Source organism: Camelus dromedarius, chromosome 35, assembly GCF_036321535.1.
Source record: "Camelus dromedarius isolate mCamDro1 chromosome 35, mCamDro1.pat, whole genome shotgun sequence".
Lineage (NCBI taxonomy): Eukaryota > Metazoa > Chordata > Mammalia > Artiodactyla > Camelidae > Camelus > Camelus dromedarius.
Window position 1 is genome coordinate 13,571,417 of NC_087470.1, and position 25,172 is coordinate 13,596,588.

The window sequence follows — 25,172 nt, forward strand, 5'->3', positions numbered from 1 at the left end:
AAGAGCTTGACGCACTTTTAAAAGAGCAAAGACTCTGTTTTCTTTCACTCTTTCTGGAGAAGCACCGTTTATCAGGGATTCCTTCCAGCAAAGCTAAGCAGGAAAGAGGGGTCTATTTCCAGAGGGACTATGTCAGCCCGCCTTCCCTAAAATCATTGTTCACGTGAGAGAGCCCTTTTCATTAAGAGAGTAATTTTTTTTTAAGTGTCTCAGGAGGGCAGTTCTTTGAAAACAGCTCTGTGGTCAAACAAACGCGAGTGACAGTGGGTCGTGACATCATCAGACAGGCCCCTTTGCTGCAGGACTTGTCAGAGGCTTTAATACACAATGTGCAGAGGAAGTCGCCTCACACATGTAGGGCCGTCCAAGCTTAGCTGACCACTGAGGACTTTCACTCAAGAACTATTAACACTGACATGTGTCTAAGGAACAAAGCTGGGAGCCGCGTGCTGCCCTTGTCAGGACGGCCACAAGCAAGCTCAGTGACCCTCTCTCTGAAACGCAAGGGCCTGGATCTGACTTCATGTACTGGGGGCAGATTTATGCTTAAATGGTACCTCCACGTGGCCAGAGCAGAGCGATCAGAAAACAAATTCAGTTCGTTTTTACTTAGATCTTTCTTCTTTTTAATCTGTTAGGAGCAACCCTTCCAAGAAATAAAGCCCCAAAAAGCAAAAGATTCAGGCCCAAGATGCAAGGGCTGGGAATGGAGGAGTTTGGGCAATACTGTAGGGTTGTAACAAGACAGGTCTCAAAAAACAAAAACAAAAACAAAAACAAAAAAACCCAAAAAACCAAACCAAAACAAAACAAAAGCCAGGTCTCATGCTTCTGGGACCCTCACTGGACACATTACCCATAGCGCTGACTGGTAAGGTCACACGACCCATGTACATCATTTGAACTTTTCTAGTAGCTACATTTATAAAAAAATAAATAAATAAAACAAAAGAGCTAAAATATACTTTAATAATATATGTGACTTACTGCAACCTACCCCAAATATTTTCATCGTGATGCGCAATTAATTTTTTAAAAGTATTAATACAATTTTCCACGTACTTTTTGTGGTGCCTAAGTCTGCTTATTTATTTTGGAATTTTTGAAAAGCCCAGTACGCGTTTCGGGCTCACGGCTCATCTTGGTCTGGACAAGCCAGGTTTCAAGGACCCGAAAGGCACCAAATGTGGCCCCTTATTGGATGGCAGGGATCCAGAAACCGCAGCATCAGTAACCATGGCAACAGCACAGCACTACAACAGTTAACGTTTACTGAGTGCTTTCTACAGTCCAGGCACTTTTCATACATCACCGCCCTGCATCCTCATTCTGCTGGTGTTTGACAGGTGAGGAAACTGAGGCACGCAAAGAGGTGCCTCGCTAGCTCACACAGCCACCAAGTGAAGAGACTGACTCTGGGGCTCCGGACCCCCCTGTGCACACGGTCCAGAGCCCTCCTCCCTTGGGGCCATTTTTCTTAAGCTCGGAAGGTACCTCAGCTACCGTGAGGCCTAACCCCTTTTTACAGGTGGGAACACTGAGGTCCATGATTGGAAAAAACATACAATACAGAAATTCAAATTAAGCTCTATCAGTGATGTACCTGGGTGTTGTTGCCCTCCATCTGATCATCAAAAACATCTAATTCAGAAAAGTCTCATTTAGGAAAAAAAATCAGTTTGATTCTCTAAAACTTGTCTTATTCAGAGAGAAATGCTTTTGCATTCATATACAGAAGGCAATCACTAATATATATGATAAAGGAAACATTAAAAAAAATCTTACTTAATGGAGCCAAACATTTGAAAATATCTATTTCATTCATTTAACGAATAGTTACATTGAAGTCTTCAACCCCATTCTAATCATTCTTTGATTACAGTGATGCAGATTTAGGGGAGTGGGAAGCAAATCTGGGGGGCCTTTTTCAGAAAGCTGGGAGCAGGAGCATGATGGGGGCCCCTGTCAACAGTTATCTGTGGACTGAGTGTTTTCCTGGTGTCTGGATTGGCACCCAATCCACAGGGCCATGCAAACCTGGGGCCAAGAAAGCAATCTTCACTTTGCAATCGTGAAATCTCTGTGGACCTCAAGGTCCTTTCTCTGTCAAGTCAGACTTGGATCAAGAGTCCATGTAGTTCTGAACTCATTCATTCACTCCACAGACACTTACTGAGCGCCTTCTGTATGCCAGGCACTATGACAGGAGTAACTCTACAAAGTTCAAGAAATTATTGTGTTTCACGATACACACGGATTATGGGGTGGGGGAGACAAGTGTTACAGAACTCCAGCTCACAGCCTGATGTGTTCTTCCAGTGGGCCTCCAATTCCAACAGGACCCTTCCTCACCTGCCCAAATGTCCAGGGAACACCCTACAGGTGTGCAGCCCTGTTCCAAGACTCTAGGACCTCCCTTCAGGCACAGCCAAAAGCATGGTGACTTAGCCCTTTCGGGGAGCACCCCAAACACGAATGCAGTGACCCTGCCTGGCAGGGTCCCGCTGCTAGGCCGCTGTGTGCAGAAATCTAAAACCTCAGCCCAGACAGCCTTGTTTCCGAGTGCCATCAAGCAGAAACAGGCGTGCATTTACGGTGCATTGTGTAATCCAAACTTCTCAGCACATTTCACCCTTGGGCGGGCTGCTATCAGAGGAGGACTGTTGGAGAATGGAGTCATGCCTTCCCTCCACGACAAAGCTGGGTTTTCTTCTGCATCTGGGGAGCAGCAAGCCAGAGATTTCCTCACCTAACGGCCCTCTTGCATTGCCAGGAGGGGGACAGAGGACGGAGAAAGAAAAGCTCACGTTTTACGGGAAATTCATGTCGGTTCTACAACAAGGAGAGAGCCAGTTTCTGGCTCCAGGATCTCCCTGGTTCCTTTTGAAGCAAGTTCATGGGCGGGTATAATTAAGGCGTCTTCACATGACCGGCTTTCACTCGCTGAGTTTTCAGGTTGGACAGGCTGGCGCAGGTAGAGCTGGAATGCTGGCCCCAGCGCAGCTGGTTAGGAATGCCAGACTCCAAGCTGGCTGTGCACTCCTGGGCCCAGCGAAAACCCAGGCAGAGGAATAATTAACTCCGAAGCAAGAGGAGGAATGAAGAACATGAGTGAATTCCAGTGCGATGCTCGAGAAGACGGGTAAGAGCTGAACGTGGCTGGTGGGGCCTGGCCCGGGTTCTCCACCTCCACACTGCTAACATTTTGGGTTGAGGATCGTTCTTTGCGGTGGGGACTGTCTCTGACCTCAACCCATCGGATGTCTGTAATACACCCCAGTGTGAACACCAGAAACTGCTCCAGACATTGCCAAGCGCTCCCTGATGGGAACCCGGGGTGGGATCAAGGGGGACAACTGCCCCCAGTTGAAAACCACTGGTCTAGACCCGCGTGTTCCTGAAATCTGTTCACCTGGTTTGCATCTCAATTCCTATTTGATTTGAAATAGGTACTTCCGAAGGATGCCAGTTCATCGTAATACTTGACATTTAAATGTGATCGCCTATTTTTAAAACAACAAAAGAAGTCCACAGACAGCTTCTCTAGCCCAGGAAAGTTACTGGAACTGCTAATTTCCATTTCCAGAGGTCAATGGGGAAGAACTGTCTGTTAGAGGTGTACGTGTAAAGTCAGGGCTCAAACTCGAAGTCTGACCTCCCATCACTGTTTTGTTTGGCTGTTTCTTTTCACTCCCTCTCTGCTACATCTTCTGGTTTAAAGATTCAAAAATTCGTCTGGTTGATGGTTCAAACTTTTCTAACTTCCTCATACACTCACACACAGAGTCAATTATATTCTATTAACCGCCTCTATAAAAGAGACCCTTGCATCCATAATCGAGAAACACGGGACCCCTGCGCTGAGTGTGGAAAAGCATACGATGCTTGGGACCTGAGTCCCAGAGCTGAATGGATTTTGCTTCCCCTGTTCTTGAAATTCACTTCCTTTCACGGCTGACGCCTCATTCGGTCCCCGTGGTCATCAACGCGCCACCTCTGGGCAGACCCAGACACACAGGCAGACAGGACGTGACTTCCGCCTCCTGTTGGCAATGACAGCCACCAGCCATCTGACTTTCCCAGGGGTCTGCCATGAAGCAGAACTCACTGTTCACAGTGTTTCTTGAAGTTACAGTTAATGGCTATTTCCAAAATAAATGAAAGTCACACTTATTTTTCTTTGATGTAATATTTAAGAGCTGTCATGGTTATGACCTTGCACGATGCACTTAACGTCACTTTTCCGTATTCCACGCAAACATGATTTGTTTTCTTTTGATTACTAAGGGCGATCTGAAGATCATATGTTACTCTTAAATTGCCTGCCAATTTCTATTAATTTGATTTTCTTTCTTTTTTTTTTTTAACAGGGATCTGTACCCCTGAGTTGTTTGAATGATGGTGAATACGGCAGATAAATCTTAAGCCTAACCAGGAATGCATGAAGCTAAGACACGCTTTCCTGATAATTCAGTTTTAATTCACCTTCTAATTCCTTAAAAAAATACCGTCAAACCAATGTACATGCTTCACTGTAGAGATTAATTCTCTGAATAGTAAAATAAGAAAAAACACTCGTCACTCCCCTTTAGATGTGCTTGGTTTTGGCCAAATTATGTGTGAAGCAGACCGAACAGAAAATCCATGAACTGAGATCATTATAAATTTGCCAGTTTAAACAGTGTTCCCCACCCCCTTTTCTAATACACCCATGCCTATCAGTGAATAAAGATGTGTTAGATTTCAGAAGTTTATCTGAAATGCAATCATCCTTTAGATACGTTCAGTGCATGCAGGCAGCATCTATTTAGCGCCCAGTGTATACCTGGCACCATGCTGGGAGTTCTGGGCTGAATGACGTGTAAATTGCTTTTCCCGGGGAGCTCACAATCTAGGGAGAAACTCGCACCAGAACAGAAATCATGATAATGGAATTTAGAGTGTCATAAAAGCAAAGGATACAGACTTGTGGTTGCTAGTGGGGACGGGGTGGGAAGGGAGAGACTGGGAGTTCGAGATTTGCAGATACTGACTGGTACACATAAAACAGGTAAGTTTACACTGTTTAGCACGGGGAACTATATTCAATACCTTGTAGTCGCTCACGTGAAAAGGAATCTGAAAATGAATGTATGTATGTTCATGTGTGACTGGAGCACTGTGCTGGGCACCATAAATGGACACAACATTGTAAACTGACTATATTTCAATTAAAAAAAAAGGCATGTTGCGTAAGGAAATTGGAACTCAAATTATGTTTCATGAAAGAAATGGATGACTTTTAGGCAAAGAGTGTATTGACCACAGAACTTTGTTTTCAGAATAACGATGGACAACTCTAAGAGAGTTTTCTGACACAGTGTGGGCAATGAGTATTTCAAGATTACTGAAGGAAGCTTTTCCATCCAGATCTCAACGAGGAAGGGGCCCCTGACCTCCAAAGACTGCAGCGTCTGGGTTTAACTTTTGGTCCTGTCATGACCCTAGCCATGTGTTTGCAGATAAATGAGTTAATGAGTATATTGAAAAAAAAAAATCATGAAAATGTGCAGAGCACCTACCTCAGGCTCACTCTGTTTCTTTATATTTAACTTCTACCATCATCAGCGACTGACTTCGTGAGTGTAGGCATGCCACTCAACACCACAGGGGCCCAGGCTGACTGTCCCACGGCTGTCACCGTGGTCAGAAGCGCAGAATGGCCGGCGGAGTTCAGGAAGATATGAATGCGCTGGGATTTCTGCCCCTGAAGGTAGATTTCCAGCCAGAACCACACATTTTCTTTGTCACGCACCTAATTTCACTCCTGGGTGAGTAACAAGCATCTTCTAATAGAGATGCATGCCTTCACCTGACAGTTTGAGCAGCTTACAGCGGAATTCTAAACCTTCCAGTGACCTATTCCCTAGTTAATAGCGTCAAGTATACACAAAGGTCACCAAATTTCTCATGCTCGCATAAACATGATCAGATAAACATCCAGGGCCTATTTAATGTTAACCTGAGATTCTTCTGGGAAAAGGCACGCTGGACCTGAAACACAGGAGTTCAAAAATCAAGTTTTATAAAGTAGACACTGAAAAACAAAAACAAACCTCCTGCTGGGTAGTGACTGACCCAATGGGAAACGCAGAGCAAAGAAGAGTCAGGAAAGTACTTTTTAAACGTTACTTTGTAACAGCTCAACCCTGCTCTGAAATAAAAATAGCAACGTGTAAAAGGCATTGCAAAGGTCTGATTCACCCAGTTTTGTATTTACCAGGCGATGGAGAATGTCCGTCCAGCAAACAGAAGATGCATAGAACCATGCACATCTTCCAAGCTCACCTTTTTCTTAAGCATCTCTGGATTCTCCTTGACCATGGGCATCAGAATTATTCTTTTTTTGAAGAAGTGCAGAATATATATATACGTACTTCTGCGGAAAGCTTACAGGAAATACGGCTACAGAGGAATAATCCACTTTTTAAAAAACGGTTTTATTAAGGCAATTTTTTTATTTGTGATTTATTTCTGCCCTACATTTTTATTTTGAGAGGGAGGTAAAAAGGTACATTTATTTATTTTTTAAAGGCGGTATTGGGGATTGAACCCAGGACCTCTTGCATGGTAAACACACACGCTACCACTGCGCTATCCTGGCCTCCCATAACCCACTTTTTATATTTTTCTGGAGGGAAAGCATTCCTCTGACCTCCACACGGCCAGGTTCCAAGCTTGACGCACAAAGGCATCCCTTGCTTTTTTGATACGCAGCTTTCTTCGTTGTAACAAGACCCGGTGGGGACTAGGCTGGATCTACCCCATATAATTCTTGTTTAAAAACACCTGCTGACACACGGTGACCCTCGGGGAGCTCTGAGTTTCTGTTTCACCATCGGCGTAGGAGTTAAGCTGTCCTGTGTCAGAGCTTAATGAGTTGATCTAAGAAAGAGGAAGGTGTCAGCCAGGAGCAAGTCACAGAGGACCCCACCTCCCTCCTCCATCCTCATTAGGACCAGATCCTTGCTCCCAGGCCTGCTGGGGTCACAGTCAGGGACTGCTTCCGCTACAACTGAAGGGGCAAAACCCACAAAGGGACCAGCAAGACCTCCCAGGTAGGGCCACTGCCTTCCTGCTTTTGCGCTTCTGTAAAACAGCTTACTTCTGGGAAAATGAAACTTACCCCTAAAATTCCATGGGTTCCCAAAAGCTCACTCCTGATTGGTCCATTTCTAACACCGCATTTGCATTTACCGCTAAAATTCCATGGGTTCCCAAAAGCTCACTCCTGATTGGTCCATTTCTAACACCTCATTTGCATTTACCCCTAAAATTCCATTGGTTTCCAAAAGCTCGCTTCTGATTGGTCCATTTCTAACACCTTATTTGCATACAGCACAAACTTAACTGAAACCTAAAACCCTATAAAAGCCTGTGTAAACCTACAGACGGGGTCCAGAGCTTGGAGTGTTAACCTCTCTGGGCCCGCCGGCGTGATAAACCCGCGTTCTCCAACCCTCCGAGTGTTGCTCGGTCTCTCAACGGGATTCGGGTTCCTGTAACAGATCAAGGGATCAAAAGGGAAATGAGGCTACTCTTACATGATTATTCAAACATGACAGGGTGTGCCAAAGGCTCTGAGAAAGCCGTGAAGGGCTCGGAAAGCTCCCCCATGCTTGGCGTGCATCCACACACCAGCAACCCGGTGAGCCTGCTCCAGCTTCCCAGACCATTACCGTTTCAGTTCTGAGCACTCACACACCAGAAACGCGAAGGAAGGAGCAGGATTCGGGACTGCAGGCTCCCAGTGGGTGGAGACTACGTTTTCCCCCCAGCACCCAGCAGCTTTCAGGCACACAGCTTGCAGTCAGCACTTAACGCATGCCCACGGCAAGATGGAAATGAAACATGAGCGTTGAGAGTCTGCCCAGTTATACCAATCCATGAAAATAAACCAGCGCTGCTGAACTGCGAGCACAGCTGATGCCTGTGCAATGTGACAGGTGTATGAATCGGGGGCACGGAATGCTCGGAGATCTGGGAGGCTCTGGAAACGCCCACAAGGGGACCTGCGGTCATGGGAACCCACCTGCAATGTGCATGGGGAGCCTTGGGGTTGATTTTCCTCCTCTGTGTGCGTCTAAATACAGCTCCACGAGCCCCTGACCCTGGGAGGTAACAGACAGGGAAGGAAGATGCGGTGACCCCGAAATGACACTGCCTCTCTGCAAGGACTCTGCACTTGGTTACTACCTGTTAAAAGAGGCTTCCCTTGGGGGCATTTTTATATCTATGTAAAGAAGAAGGAGAGTGCCACAACTTTGATGCTGTCCGCTTTCCACCCTGTATTTAAAATGATTTGTAATTAACTTACAATAAACTGAAAAAACAGTAATAGCAGTCTCGCTTTGAGCTGACGAGATCTTTTTGCTGTTTATCCCCAAAGAAAGAACAGACTGATGCCTGGACGCGGAAGTCTCATACCTTCTTTGAGACCCTAAGTTTTCTAATAAAATCTTGGCTTTCGCTGCAGGCTTTTTTTTTTTTTTTTTTAAATCTTCTCTACCAAGTGACCGTGAGTCTGGTATATTAAACACATTACGGTAGAACATACACGAAGAAAAGCGTACAAATCAAAGACGTGCAGCCCCGTGGGTTTTTCACCGAATGCCCACATCTGTGGAACCAGCATGTATTTCAAGAACCATGACGTCACCAGCACTCCAGAAGACCCCTACCTGGGGCACATGTTCTTAAAGAAGGCAAACTGGACCGAAGAGATGAAAGTTAAACACAGGGCGGATGTAGTGGTCGACACAGAAAAACCCAACCGCTTGTGATCTGAACGGAATAGAAACTTAGGAAATTAACCTCAAAACTACAGGAGAACGTTTGGCTTGTCCAATCAATCAATCAGTCAACCAACCAACCAACCAATCAATCAATCAATTTGTCTGTCTATGTTCTCCCTCCAGCCTTTGTTCCTTTTCCCTCCTTATGCCTTCATGACCTCCAAATTTAAAGACCAAAAAATTTTATTTAAAAAGTTACTTTCTAAACAGTATTGTGAAGGCTCTGATCTCTATAATAGCACCTTACAGGCTAATTGGAACAGTGAGCACTTGGCTTAGGGGACTACTAGACAAAGATGTCAAATTGAGTATTTATTTTTTTGTTTTTCTTAAATTTTATTTTATTGAGATAGAGTTGGTTTACAATGTTGTGTCAATTCCCAGTGTAGAGCACAAATTTTCAGTGATATGTGAACATACATAGATTTATTGCCGCATTCTTTTTCGCTGTGAGCTACCACCAGACCCTGTATATATTTCCCTGTGCTATACAGTATAAACTTATTTATCTATTCTATATATACTTGTCAGTATCTGCAAATTTCGAACTCCCAGCCTGTCCCTTCCCACCCCCCTCCCCCACAAGTAACCACAAGTTTGTATTCTATGTCTATGAGTCTGTTTCTGTTTTTTATTTATGTTCTTTTTTTTTTTTTTTTTTTTAGATTCCACACATGAGCGATCTCATATGGTATTTTTCTTTCTCTTTCTGGCTTACTTCACTTAGAATGACATTCTCCAGGGACATCCATGTTGCTGCAAATGGCATTATGTTGTCATTTTCATGGCTGAGTAGTATTCCATTGTATAAATCAAATTGACTATTCAAAATTTTGCTACTAAGACGTTCCATTGGGGGAAGCGGAGCTGGGGGCACAGACCCTCTCTGGGCCTGTTTTGCAACTTCCCGTGAATCCCTAATTCTTTAAAAATAAGAATTTAATGACAAAAAATTTTGCTGGTGCAGAAAACCACTATTCATATTTACACAGGGGGGTCAGCGTTTTGTTTTTAGTATGACTTCTTAAAGAACTCTAACAGCCTTAAAACGCTTCTTAACTTCTTGAGTAAAAAAAAATATTGAGGGAAAAAAATCAAAATATTACGTTCAGACAAATACCTATTCTAAAATGTGTTTTGTGAAAATGAAGAACTTATTTGCGCAAACACTAGTAAGGGGACATGTGACAGTTGACTTCCTTAATCTTAACCTTCCTAGCCACACATTTTTTTTTCTCTCATTCTTAAATTAAAAAAAAAAAAAGCTAACCATAAACTTAACAGGCTATGAAAATAAATGTTTGGTATCCAAACCCTTAAGTGTCTGGAGCGATAAATGCCTTCCTCTGAGTCTTGCCTGTTTTCAAAAGGCCTGCTACCAGGCTGTGCCCGTGACCCCGAAAACTCAAGGATGGCGAAACCCGGCACAGAGGTTAGAATGCCCTTCAAACCATTTATAAATCAAGGATCTCATAAATCCTCCCACTGTTTAAAGCAGTTATGTGCCTCGCAGTGCCTACGAGATAAATGATCATCTTTGAACTGTTAGCTTTTCCATTTTTGGTGTTTCTCGCCGCAAAAGCGGTTTATTTTTACTCACAGATTTAAAACAGCTTTAAAAATAACTTTCATGCGCTGCTGGGAAAGAGCCAAAAGCCTCTGGCACGTTCATCCCTGACCAGTCTGTTAGCGAGCAAACTGGCAAACGAGGGCAGAGAACTGGTGCATTTCCCGGGTTCCCTGTGAGCATCTGTGGGCCTTATTAGCAACTCGTGAGGGATGGATGATGGCAGTCCTGGGGATGGGGCCCCAGGGCGAAGCAGAGGTCCCCGGGCGGGACCCGCAGTGGGTCTAAACCCATCACACGTGCACGCAGCACCCACCTGAAACAGCTTAAATAATTTCAGATCACATAGTAATTGAAAAGGAAACACGGATCCATTTCTTTTTCCCTCTCTCTTTAGAAATGGAGCCGTTGCTGAAGGGCCACGGGCGCCAGGCAGGGTGTCCATCCAGGGGACCACGAGGACACAGAGGCCGGGGCAGCGTGTGCGGCCATCGTGGCCATGTGAGCTTCAGCGACGGAAGGAGGGAGGCTGAAGGGGACAACAGATGAGGCGTGGGGCCGTCACCGCAGCCGAAACAGCACAGGAACGCACCAGCAGGATGCACAGTGAAACCGAGAACATTTTGAAAACGGACTCAAGGCCACACAGGAACAAAGTAACAGTAAGGAAAGTGAGGCTGGCTGTGGAAGGGCCCTGCCTGGACCCTGGGCGTTGGGGGGACATCTGGGCAGCAGCCCAGGGCACAGACCCCCAGTTAGGGGCGCCCCCGTCCCAAAGCACCCCTCCTCATCTACAGCACGGATCGTAAAGGTCACGGTGAAGGTCAGACGTCACAGGGCACATCAGCATCACTTCACAGAGTGGCGGCGCCGAGCTCGCCTGGAATGTGCTCCGTCCTCCATGCAAAGCAGCTCACATCATCCTCTCAGCAGCCCCAGCACCATTAGCAGCTGCATCCCACAGCCGGGGCACCAGGACGCGCGGGGGCCTCTCAACTCGGCCAGCACGCCCTGCAACCCAGGGGGGCCTGGCCCAGGCCCCGTGCTGTGTGCGGGGGGCAGACTGAGCCTCCGTGAGTGACTTTTACCCCAAAACCCAGCAGCCTGGAGACTTTCTGGTATCTTTCCTGTTCTGTGTATGTATATTTCACACCCATGTTCATGCTTTGCTTTTCCTACTTATATAATATTTAACATCAAATAGATGCTACTTAGATAAAAAGGTTATTTTTGCCTTTTCTGGAACACAGAAGTCAAGGACATCAAATGCTTGCAATGACCAGTCCTTGAATCACGGGTCTAATGCACTCCTTCGTCTATTATGATAATATGTAGGTTTGGAAAAATTATTGCTACATTTGATGATTTTGGACACACTTGGAACCAGTGGATGCTTGCAAACATCCACCTAAACGAAGCCTCTGCTTTGAGCGCAGTTATTCCAAAAAGCCCCGAACAGCCAGCACACATGGCTTTTCTGACTTCTGGTTTGCTGAGCCCTCATCACACTAAAAGTGTTTGCAGAGCCCTCGTCACCCCAAAAGTGTTTGCTGAGCCCTTGTCACTAAAAAGTGTTTGCTGAACCCTCATCACCCGAAAAGTGTTTGCTGAGCCTTCTTCACCCCAAAAGTGTTTGCTGAACCCTGATCACCCCAAAAGTGTTTGCTGAGCCCTCGTCACCCCAAAAGTGTTTGCTGAGCCTTCTTCATCCCAAAAGTCTAGTCAGTTCCAGGCAGAGGAAGCATCCTCTTTCTTTCTCTGAGTCAAGAAACCCCGGGACATTTTCTCCACTTAATTTTAATACATGACATAACACATTCCGCTTTACAGCCAAAAACAATAGGAAGGGACACGGATTCTCCAGGAGAATTGATTCTATACTAACTAGCAGGGTGGATCATTGATGACTGACCAGAAGCATCTGCGGCAAAATGACCCCAACCACAGAGGGCAGGACATTTGGGGGGCAGATGGAGTGGGAGTTGCCAGTGCAGGGGCAGGAGGGCAGCGGTCACGTGTGTCACCTGCCCCACAAGACATGTCCCTGCTGCCCATGCGCGGCAGGAGGTGATGCACGGGGATCCCCACCCAGAGCCGTCAGGGCCACGCCAGGAAGCAGAGGTGGGGACACGGGAAGCTCTATGCAGAACGGAACTGCAAAGGATCAGACTCTGGAAGGAAACCCATCTGCAGACACGCTTTCCCGAGAGGCGCACGGAACTGCCCGCACGCCCCACGGCTGCCTCCTCAGACAGGGACCAACTCCACAATTCCATCCTCTCTCCATCTCTGAGGTGCTGCTGGCTGAGCTGGCAGGGAGCTGGATGTCTCCTTTCAAAACCACTGGGTATGAATTAATGATCATCTGTTACTTTTGAAGCTAGTCCTAAACTTAGCGTCTTGACGGAGCACCCTGGGAAGAGGGTGTGTGAGGGTCATGAGATCAGGACCACGCACTGTTACCACACGATGTGGCCCCCACTGGTTCTCTTTTAATTAAAAATGCACCCCGCACGTGGTGTGCAGAAGCCACCAGCCTGCAGGCAGCCGCAACAGACCAGCACAGAGCTTCACCTGCGCTGGCCACCGCCGGCCACCTCCCCCTTGGCACCTTGATGACAGCATGCAAGGCTGGAAGAGGAACAAAGCCTGACCTCTTCCCAAAATGCAGTCCAAGGAGGGGAAAAAAAAAAAAAAAAAGGAATCCTCAAAACTTGAAGAGAAAAACTCACTGCTGGCAACTGTCCCGACCGTGGCTCCAAACACCCCGTTCTCATTGGCTCCCAGGATGGTTCAGACTTGAACTTCTGACAACTTATTTCCCTGGCTGTCTGTCGTCTCAATGTTTTGTTTTTGTAACTGGGCAACATTATGATATTTCATAGCCGTTGCTCAACAATCTAAAAACCTGGCTTTTCGAGCCCTGACTTTTAAGAACAATTAACCACTCGAATTAACCACCCAAGTCTTCCATCCACCCGGGACCTCCTCCCTTACTGCGTCTCCCCCAAACCATTTTGCATTTCAACAAGAAATGAGTGTCTAGAGGCCAAAAGTGAAATGAAAAAGGGAGCAACTGCGCCTGACGGACTCTGTACGCTGTCCCGTGTCACCAAGTTTCTTCACTTTCTGCTCTGCCTTGGCTGGGCAGGTTTTGCTGATTGAAGGTGAAATGGCATGTCTTTTGCCCAAGTAACTTTTGCAAGACTCAGCTCAGTTAATGAAGCGGCCCTGAAGTCGACACACCAGGGAACCCATCACAGGCATCAAAAGTTACATGTTCTACCTATTTGGGGCCAATTAAAAGGTTTTCTTCTTATTAGCATCTTCCTGCTTATCCAGGTTTATTCCATTGCTTTTTTTTCCGGGTTAAAAATGGAGACTTTTGTCTTTTAGAATGTTCAGCCATTCTGTTTTTCAGATATAAACATTTCAGGTTAAACCTTTCTCATTACGATGATTCTGGTACATCTAAATGACTGGATATTTTGTTTTTTGGAATCGTTTAGTTCTAATTTTGGAAAAATCTCCGTCACAATTTCTCTAACCCACAAGTTATCAAGAAATGTATTTAAGCTCACAGCGAAAAAAAAAAAAGTGACAGTGAATATATGTATGTTCACGTACAACTGAAAAATGGTGCTCTGCACTGGAATTTGACACAGCGTTATAAACTGACTATAACTCAATAAATAAATAAAAGAATGTATTTATTTAAAATGTTCTAAACCAAAATAATTTTTTACTTTTTTGTTAGTCTTCTACATAAATTTTGCTTATTTCTACCTGAGACTTGTTTTCCATCTTCTATAAATCTGAATCCACCGATTCACATTATATGCATTTTTTTTTTTTTTTGCTTTTTCCACTCAGCATTGTAAATATGAGATCTGCACACAATACTAATTGAAAAAGCAGTTCATGCGTCAATTGCTGGGTAATGTTCTATTGCATAAGAGTATCAGTTTGTCCGTTGCCTGTTGATGGCCATTTGTCTTGTTTCCAGTGTTTGACTATGATTAATAAAATGGCTGTGAACATTTTGTTACAATAAAAAAAAAAGTTACACATTGTCTCAGTGATGTGCCCAATGCCCACGTGGTCAGTGAGGAGCGACCATTCACCTTCTATGTAGAACTCTGGCCCATTTCACTTGATAATTTTGAAATGTAAATATGCTTTGGGGGGTATTTCTGCTAGAATACTGAAAAGTTTCCACTGTTAGGAAAAAATAACAACAACAAAAAAAGGTTCTTGGTTCTTTCCTTCATAACGGAGGAGAATGAACACCGTATCTGGGATTTCTTTCAGGAAAGCAGGTGTCTCTCCATCAGCGAGAGACCCGCCCACGGCCATGTCCCACGTTCCATCCATTCAACCAGCAAAACCCCTCCAAGCGAATCATTTTCACTTTTGTAATAAGGACAATGATCTCTCCCTAAAGTCAATGCTTCCAAGGATCATTCCAGGCAGAATGGCTTCATACAAAGGGTGTGATGGAGAGAACACGCAATCGTGGTGCGCACACTGTTTGTTAAGCACGTCTCCCTTCGTAATAGCTTTTATACGCCCCCATGAACTGCAGTGTGTGCTTTATTTAAATCACAGAACAGATAAACAAGATTATCCTGTAGAGCACAGGGAAATACATACAAGATCTTGTGGCAGCTCACAGCAAAAAAGAATGCGACAATGAATATACGCATGTTCACGTATCACTGGAAAATTGTGCTCGACACTGGAAATTGACACAACATTGTAAACTGACTATAACTCAATAAAAAGAAGTTAAAAAAAATAAATCACAGGGGTGACTCTGGAACAGAACTGCATTATCACGTTTTGCCACAGGCATCGCTAACTTACCCAAGTGCTCCCTTGCCCCCTCTTTCTTTTCCTTCAGGTATTTATAGATCTGACAGATTTACATTCAGTGCACAACTCTTTAAAGTAGAATTATGCATTTGCAACTTCTAAAGTAAATGTTTTCAAGGCTCGTAAATTCATTGCCTATGGGTTATGAAATTATAATATATATGAGACAACTCTTAAAAAAACGTTGTTATAACAGGAGGAAAAGTGGGAAAGGAAGAAAACCGAGCAGAAATTGGAAGGGGTTATTTAATACCAGTAACAGAAGTAGAACAGAAGTGTTGACGAATATTTTGTTCATTTTTTGATTCACAAAATAGGACTGAAAATGGTACAAGGCATCAATCATAGCTAAAAAACCCAATGACATCTCAAAGGAGGAGTCAGGAGAGTCTGGGGGACATGTGATGCTGGCGTCAAGGACAGGGTGTTGTAAAGCCGGAAAAGCTCCCGGCACATCATTGTCCACCTGCCCCGTGACCGGGGCAAACCGCAGAATCACAGAGAGCCTGGGCCCCTCATCTTCAAACGTGGGTAATTATCTCCATCCCGTGGGGTTGTTAGGAGGCCCAGAAAGATGGATATTAAGGCATTGTGTAAACTGTGAAGTGCTCTACAAAGGCAAGGTGGTGTTATTATTATGACATCAATGTGTTTGCATCTAAATTATAGAGACTGTGTGCTTATTATCGACTTGCTTAAATAGGCATCTTGCATGCACTTAGATTTGCTTTTAATTTCATGGATATTTTCAGTTGGCAGGCGCCTTGGAACCATCCAGTTTATTTCACAGAAGTCGACACAGGGAAGCTGGATTCTAACCTGTGCTCTCCTCCTGTGACTGACAACAGATTATTGGGGAAAAAAACACACTAAACTCCAAACGAAGAAAGATTTTCAGCAGCACTGCTTCTCAAGGAATGATAAGCAAATATGCTTATTTGCATCAAAGATGATCATAAACACGGAATGTCTTTGACACTTTCTAACTTCAAAAAGTTATACAGTGTATCTTTGCAGTCACTTGTCAAAGTTTGTTATTATATGTCTGGTCAAAATTTTCTTTCTCTGCAAAGGTTTATTCATAACAGCTCCCCCTGCCCCCCCCAAAAAAAAGAAAGAAAAGGAAGGACAGAAAGAAGCAGGAGGAAGGACAGATTAAGGGACGACGTTGTGCTCACTCATAAATACGTTCCATGCAGAAAGTCTACTGAAGAACCAGGAAATGGACAGAGAAACGAACCAGGAAGTAGCTACAAGGAAACATTTCTGACTCCGCGTGAACTTTGTAGCAAATCAAAGCTTAGAAAAAGTTTCCAAAGGCCTCATATTTAAAGTCAATACCTCAAAACCCCACAGGTGATACAGTAAATGCTTCAATGACCACCTTTTTGCTTTTCTGTCATTCAGCTAAAATTAATCAAAGGTAGATGAACTTGAGAGTTCGAGTTTTTTTTTCCTTGTAAAAGATGAAAAAAATTTAACTCTCTAAGATTATGTTCAAATATATATTAGTAAAGGGGAAAAAAAGGATCTTGCAAGTTAGTACTAGAACAAACTTAAAATCATTTAATTTATCTTGCTCAGCACAATTTTAACCATCTGTGATGGCTTCTGACAGATATGACGGAACCAGGAGATCCTGTGTAAATGCAAAAAGTATTGCAATGAAATCCTCCTACAGTTTTCAAGTATTCAGCGTTTGCTGGCAAATAAATGAAATCCGATTTTTGATATTAAAATATATGTATTTTTGCAAAACTTTCTGAAATTCCATTTACAATTGTAAGAAGTTTTCTGAGCACAAATCTGCCTGTCCTTCAGGACCTGCACAGACTCAAGAGATGATCTGTTACTATTCCAGACACTAAAGCAGTGACAAATTTAGGAGTAAGGGACAAAGAAACGAACACATGCAGAGTTTTTCTGCACACAAACGTCAGTTTGTCACGCTGGAAAGGCGACATGCAGTGCATCCATTTTTCTCCAAAACCCGGAGTAAAAGTGTCAACAGCTATATTTCATCCCCTGATCGTCTGCAAATGACCTCTGCGAGCGAACAGGTAAACCCGGGCAGTTTTCAACAGTGAATCGGGAAACAGAAATCTCCTAATTCACAAGTGGGCAGCACTCAATTCATCTGAGAGATTTTCAGAGTTCAGTGTGATTCAAAGTATTTATTGTGTCTAGAATTATTAGATTTTTTTTTCATTCTCTCTTTGCTTTCTTTAGTAGGAGTTAAATAAAGGGTCTGACGAAGTCTTTTTTTTTTTTTTTAATTCACTACAAATCATGCTAATGGGGAGAATGTTAAAACTCTCAACTGTAACCCAGACTCGAGCTCAAGCCTTCACACATCTGATTACTTTTTCAACAAATGGCCAAATGACCATTCTAATTTTTAAGCATAAAATGTGTCATCTCTCAGGCACTTTACTTTCGACGTTGTACGTTTCCTTACGGTCATTTAGAAGACAAAGAAGGAAATATTTAAGCCTTAGCCTCTGCATTTATGGAATGACTGGCCAGGGTGAGCCCTGCAGAAGCACCCGCCCCCCGTGACTTCTCTCTCCTTTCCTTTCCTGTGGAGACCGGGCAAAACCCCTCATTTTTTTGAGGTCCAGCTAAATGTGCTCTTTTTAAGACACTACGCAGTCACAGAGACACAAGCCACCCCCAGTCACATCTATGATGAGATGGTGAACTCTGTGCATCCGTCTCCCTGCTCAGCCCTGCAAAATAAAATGCATGACCTTTCAGGACAAGATCAGCTCGGGTGCACATGCAGAGCCCAGCACGAACGAGCTGCACGAAGCCTGTTGTCAGTTCTCGAACCCTGGTGAGCAGCAGATGGTGGCCTGACCCCTGACACCCGACCCAGTGTGTCAGGACCCAGAGCTGGGGATTCAGGGATGCACATTTCCATCAAGTTCCAGGAGCTGCGACTGGTGTCTTGGAGCATCCTCCGAGAGCCACTGTAGTGGACTTTTCATGTACAAATTCATGAAAAAAAAATGCAACTTTGAGACTCATTTACTAAGGAAGATAAAACTGGTCCTGGATCCTGAGGAAGCTCATGAAATGAGCAGGGAGCCAGAGTAAGGGTCAGAGAACAGACTCATATTTAAAATCAGTACCTTAAAAACCCACAGGAGATACAATGAAAGCTTCAATGACCACCTTTTTGCATTTCTGTCATTCATCTGAAATTAATCAAAAGTAGATGAAATTAACAGTTCCAGAGGTTTTGTTTTTTTGTTTCTTTGTCAAAGAGGTGAAAAATTTCTTCTCTGCCACAAGCAAAATGCACACCACTTAATCCATTCATCAGGGAGTTTTAAAAAGTCCATGTGCCCCTCCTCCATCCTCCAGAAGTCCTGATTCAGACCGTCCGGGCTGCAGCAAAACATCCTTTTGTTCAGAAGCTCCTCGGTGATCCTATGGTACATTCAAGGTTCAAAAGCTACTTTTTTTTTTTTTTAAAAAGAAGTCACATCCTAGTCTTTTTGGTTCAGTCCCCGATGTACAAAGGCAAGCAATCTGACGCTGTCTTAAGTAAGAAATGGAGGATCCCCATCTGAGGATCAGCATACAAGTATGATTCCCCAGGGACATGTATGCACATTATCACACATCAGCTGCTGATCACCACACCTACCAGGCTGCTAATAGCCACGCAGCCCAGTTCGAAAAGCAGCCGGTGGTTTAGGACCCAGCCAGGCTCAGTGTGGATGGTGACACATGAGCACGACCCTGGCTGGGGCGAGTTGCTCGATGGCGAAAGGCAACAGGTGCATTAGAAACCACATCTCAAACCCAAGGTCACCCTGCCCTTGGGCTTTTCCATCTGAGCCCTGCAAATTCCCCCGCCAACTGACCCCACTCCTCCTGGAGCATTTCCGGCCTCCGTGAATGGATGCGTATCTGTCCAGGCTCCCAAGTCAGAAGTCTGCATGTCACCCCAGGAGCGTCCATTTCTTATACTCAGTGCATGTAATTATCCATCAGCTCTACCCCAGCCCGAGTCACTTTTTCTGCATCCTCACGGCTGCTGCTTCATTTCTCCCTGCAGGAGTCACCGATCTCCCCGAGGTCCCCTGTGGCCTCGATGACCCATTCCCCACGCTGCTGCTAAGAGCCTTCATTCTGAAGCACCGAACACATCATGCCGGGTCCCAGCTTAAAAGTCCACGAGGACCCTCCCGTCACACATAGCTGTCTGTGGACTGCAGGCTGACCACCCGCCCCTCTCTCCCCATCACACATCACACCAAATAACCAGTGCCCTTCAGAGCTCCGCTACCACTGGTACTTCTCCTGGGGTGCCCTTCGCTCTCCAGGGAAGCCCCCCCAGCTCTCCGCAGGCTCCCATCTGGGGCTGTACCCGGCGCCCTGCCCAGGCAGAATTCAAAGCAAAGACCAATTCCAGAAGACTTCTTCTCCCTGTCCGGAATCCATCATTGCTTCCTTGCCTTGTTATCTACAGATCTCTCTTCCCCGCCTCGACGTCCAGACACTTAAGGGCATGTACAGAGTCAGGTTCATTCCTAGAGGTCAAAATGTGGACGGAACGGCACAAGTCGCGCACCATGGCTCGAACGTACAGGAAAAAAATTGCAAATTAAAGCTAAAGTTGCAACAGGTTGTAACACGTGTCCTTGTATTTGCTGGAAGAACACTACTGGTTAATGAACGAAATTATTTACACTGAATCAAGCCCGGGTTGCTGGTCCAGTAGTAACAGGTCCATGTGCGGCTGCATCGAGGACTGTGGACAAACATTCTCATCTAACCGTCAGTCCCCTCAACTGCAATTCGAGACTCTTGGTAATGACAAGGTCCAGATAGATTCAGAAAGGAGGTAGACTAGATAGACAAGATTATCCTGTAGAGCACAGGGGAATATATTCAAGATCTTGGGGCAGCTCCCGGCAAAAAAGAATGCGACAATGAATACACGTATGTTCACGTATAACTGGAAAATTGTGCTCTACGCTGTAAATTGCCACAACATCGTCAACTGACTGCAACTCAATAAAACAAAAATGTTAAAACAAAAGGAGAAAAGGAAAGATACTCGGCCTCGGGGTCTTTCCATGAGAACCCACCACAACGGGATGGAAGGTGGAGCAAAGAAGGAAATTCTACCCCACACTCCAGCTTTCACAGCCCACTTTCTTAAGCGGGTAGGAGTTAAACTTATTTTCGGTAAATGCAATTCACAGATGCTCTGGCAACAGCGCCAGACATTTGATATCATATAACTTCAGTGTCTTCAGAGATTAAAATGTCAGGTCCAGTGCTGAGCTCCTAACAGGGCCAAATAAACAAGTCACCACTGCTCGCTGGCCCCAGCCACCCCTCCCGCCCCAGCTGGCTCCGGGAACTTTCTGGACAACTGAGCAAATGTGTCCATCTAAACGAGCGAGAAGGAAGCTTGGACCTGATGAGTGTGAAAAAAGTGAAAATTTCAGTCAAACCGGTTATCTGACATCAGACTCAAAGCCTGGATCCTTGCCCGACTTCAGGCTCCTGCCCGTGGGCCGGACAGCAGACGATCCTTAGGTGTCATGCAAAGACACAACTGTTGGAATTTTCTTAGAAAAGACAGTCTTTCAGGAGGAAGATGGAAAAGAAGGTATGGGCAGAAGCTCTGAGGCAGATGACAATGATCTATGCGAAGAAGCTAAGGTGTGAGTTCTATTCTGTGTGCGCTGATGGCTCAAAAATAAAGCTGTAATATGTAGAACAGATAAACAAGATTTTACTGTAGAGCACGGGGAAATATATACAAGATTTTGTGGTAGATCACAGTGAAAAAAATGTGACAGTGAATATACGCATGTTCATGTATAACTGAAAAATTGGGCTCTGCACTGGAAATTGAGACAACACTGTAAACTGACTATAACTCAATAAAAATAAAAATTAAAAAAAAAATAAAGCAGTGATAATTAGCTGAGAGCCAAAATGCTTCTTAGCATCATTTCAAATGTCCACAAGCGACAGAAGGAAACAAAATGGGATTTGCTCAGCACAGATCTGAGGGGCAGAACTGAGTACCCCAGGTGTCCTTCAATATGCCGAGTGTCCCCAACATGCTGATCACCCCCAGAGCAGGGATTGGGGCACCAGCGTGGGGCTGTCTTAGCTGGCTTGCTGTCCCCCGTCCAAAAAGCTTCAGACATTAGCTGCTGGTCCCGAAGCTCAGATCAAAGGAAAAACAAAAGAGTGTTTTCTTTTTAAACACGGCAGAATCCTTCCCCTTTACTGACACCACCTCTGAAAACATTTCAAAACACGTTAGGGCCGTCACGTGGATCAAGGCTGATTACGTAGCACAAAGGATTCTGGCGATCGGCATTTGCAAACTTCAGGGTAAGTTTCTGAAAGTTTATGGTCTATGAAACTGAATATACGAAGCTTGACATGGCAGCCCCAAGCTGATGGAAGCCACCAGTAGGTTCCCGCTGGACGGAACTACACGGGTGTGGACACACAACAGACACACAGACCCTGGTCCCTTTTCAGGTCTGGATGGCAATTTACTGACACTTAACCAGTGGCTTAAAGAACCACACTGCAAACAGCAATAGAAACCATTAAGCTTCTGTTGACCCTGCTCCTTTTAACTCACAATGTCTGGCACATTCTAGAGACTCAGTAAATACTCGCTGAATTGAGAAATGAGGACGCAGAGCCTGGAGCTGGTGAGGGACATGTCCAGCTTCACCCAGAGCTGGGATGAGCACACAGGCCTCCTGGCTTCCAGGCCAGTACGGGGAGGGTTTCCTCAGATCCGATCTCCCCGAGTCTGTCCCTCTCGACACAGCCAGATCTGCTGAACCAAGCATGTCCCCAGAGGCAGGTGGGCTGGGCTGAGGATCCCTGATGCCCTCCTTGGAATACTATCCGGATGGCTTCCAGAGCAGCATTTTCTGTTTTGCAAGAGCAAGGGGCTTGCTCAAACTCCCTCCAGCCATCTCCAAGATCGTGGCTGGCTTGGTGACTTAACTCCCCCACCAAAGGCACGTCCTGAGTAACTGGGAGCAGGAGTCCAGACCACCGGGCAGGGAGGTTTCCCATCCCCGGTCCCCTGCCTCCCCGCCAGCATCTGACATCAGGCGCTCACACCTCCCACCCACCCACCCCAGGACTCTCCAAAAAGCAGAACTCACACGAGACAGTGCAGTCAGGTGGTTGTGGGGAGGCTCTGAGGCCAGACGGTCTGAGCTTGGACTCGGACCCTGCCTCTCGCTGGCTGAGGGAAAGTCACCTCACTTCTCTGTACCCCAGTGTCCCCGTACACAGGAGTACCCTCCTCGATCTGTTGGCAGAAGGGCTAAAAAGGACACTTAGAGCAGTGACAGACGGGACACATGCAGGAAGGACAGCCGTTCCATCTCTTAGAACCGAACAAATCTCTCTAAAAGGATGACGTTTTGGAATAAAACTGACCGACTCCGATCAATACCTTTAATACTTCGTGTCACCAATCCGCCCCTTACATCTCAGTCTCTTTATGTAACTTCACCCGAATGGCATTCGCTTGCCTCCTCTCACTATTCTATTCAGGAGCATTCTGTTTTAAACAAATGGAGGACTAACAGGCAAATTAAGTGGTATTTATATTTTTCTTAGAAACAAATCTCCAAGCAGTAATGGCAGTGTTTGCAGGCGAAACAGCAAAAGGCGGGGGACATTTCTGACGTGAGAAAAGGGATCTCCGGAGGCGCTCCAAGGGTTTAATTTAAAACAAGGATGGGGTCCCTCTGCCACCTGTTGCCAGGTGATTCGGGAGCAGGACCACAGCCTCCCCGGCTCCCAGCAAGGCACAGGGGAGCCCGTCTGACTCCGGGGAGGACACACTTTCAGCAAAAAGACTGACCCCTTATTACTGAAACCATCCCCCACCTCCTCTCTCCCATATTTTGCAAGATTGTTAAAACTCCAGACGTTCCAAAAGACAGTCTTTACATTGGCAGGTGAGCCTTCCTGAGATTTTACCAGCCTCTTCTCTGTTGCCAGTAATTCCCAAACCTGGCTGCCCGACCGAACTACCTGAGGACAACTTTTAAAAAAAAAATCCAGATGGTCAAGTCTCACCCCAGACCAATGGAATTAGAAAGTAGGTGGGAGGCGAGGGGGGGGGGGGTTGGAGCCAGACACCGGTTTCTGTTTCGTTTCAAATCCCAAGGGATTCCAATTTGCAACAAAGTTTGGGAACCACCTTTATGCCTTCGCGCTCCCCCCGCCCCCACCCCAGCAAACACACTCAGCATCAAACCCAGCTCCCTGTGCCAATGACCTCAACTGCAAGTAGAGACCTGACGCTCGGAACCCGGCTGCTCGATCTTGAAATTGTGCAATTAAACCTTCCGAGGCATGTTTCTCATGTCAAGTGGGTTTATGGTCGGTAGTCACGAAGCCAGACTCGCTCATGTTTGGTCTGGACATTTGGCACACGTGAACCATGGACATCAATCCTTTTTTTTTTGTTTTGTTTTAATTAAGTTTAATATTTTGGTTGGCCTAACATCAAATTCTTCTAAAAGCTAAAAGACACATCCCAGAGAAAGGCTCTGGATTTCGAGTTGGAAAGCTTGCTGTGAGCCTTATTTTGAAGCCGTGCGGATCCGGCCAGGAGGGGTTGTGCCCTGGGGCGTTCGCACTGGGACCTGGCTGTCCCCCCCACCCCACGGCGGTCCCACCGCCCTGTCCCCCCCACCCCCGCAAAACACACACCGCGAAGCCGGGACACGCGGCCAAAGGGCTGCAGGCGGGGGCGGTCCCGGGAGCCCCGGGAAGCGCCCCTGATGGGAGCCCACCCGCCCGAGGGGCGCGGACGGCCGGGGCCGCTCAGGGCGGCGGGGGAGCCGCGGAGGGGCGATGTGGCCCGCCCCCTCGTGCCGAAGAGGAGGGACCTCCGTCCCCCCCGCCCCGCAGCACAGGTGGCTGGAGCCCGGGAGGAAGGCTCGCGGGGTCGGGGAGCCGGGCCCGGGGCGCGGGGCGCGGGGCGCGGGGCCGCGCTGTTCCCGTCCCGGGGGTCCGAAGGGGCGGGAAGGACCCCGCGGGCCCGCGCCCCGCGCCCCGAGGGCTCCGCCGGGCCGGGCCGCCCCGCGGAGGGCAGGCGATCGGAGGGGACAGCGCGCTCCGGGCGCCCCCGCCCGCCGGCCCGGAACCGGGGCGCCCGTCCCTCCGCGGCCCGGCCCGGCCCGGCGGCCCCGGGGCGGGGGCCAGGACGGCGGCGCGGGCGCCCTTACCTTTCTTCTCCTCCAGCGCCGGACTCGCCTGGAAGTGCGCGGCCAGCAGCGCCAGCAGCGCGGCGCGGCCCGCCCCGGAGCGCCGCATCGCGCGGGGCTCCGCACTCCGTGCGCGGGACGCGGGGCGGGGACGGCGGGGACCCGGCGGGGGGACGCGGCGGCGGGCGAGGGCTCTCGCGCGGGGGCCGGCGGGCGTGCGCACCGAGCCGGGGCGGAGGCTGCGCGCGGCGCCGGCCGCCCGGACGTCTAGCTCGCGGGGGCGGGGGCGGGGGCGCGGGGAGGCCGGGCTGCCGGGGGAGGGGGAGGGCCCGGGGGGGAGGGCCCGGGAGGAGGGGCGGAGCCGGGCGCGGCGGGAGGAGCGCCGGCCGCCAGGACTCGGGGCGGCGGACAGCGGCGGCGCTCCCCGCGCGGGTCCCCGCGGACGCGCCGGCCGGGCTCGGGGGCCCCGCCTCTGCCCGGCGACGTTTGCCCCGGGATTCCCGCTTCCCCTCTTCCTCCAATTTGCGGAGCGAGCTTTTGCCACCTTCGGGCAAAGTGGCCGAGCCTCAGGCCCAGGGCCGGAGAATGGCACAGAGGGGTGAGCCACCGGTTTATTCCAACGCCTCCGAGCACCCCGGGATCCCAGTGAGGGGGCCA

The 25,172-nt window shown here is 47.2% G+C and overlaps 1 protein-coding gene across 1 annotated transcript in view; it reads right to left on the bottom strand.

Annotated features, from left to right (window-relative positions):
• The window catches only part of EGFR (epidermal growth factor receptor), a 181,049-nt gene extending 156,310 nt beyond the window's left edge, over nt 1-24,739 (bottom strand). Inside the window, 1 exon segment of the mRNA XM_031445008.2 lies at nt 24,537-24,739. Within this exon segment, the coding sequence (XP_031300868.2) occupies nt 24,537-24,624 (88 nt within the window). The 5' untranslated portion in view covers nt 24,625-24,739.
• Between the last annotated feature and the right edge of the window lie 433 nt (nt 24,740-25,172).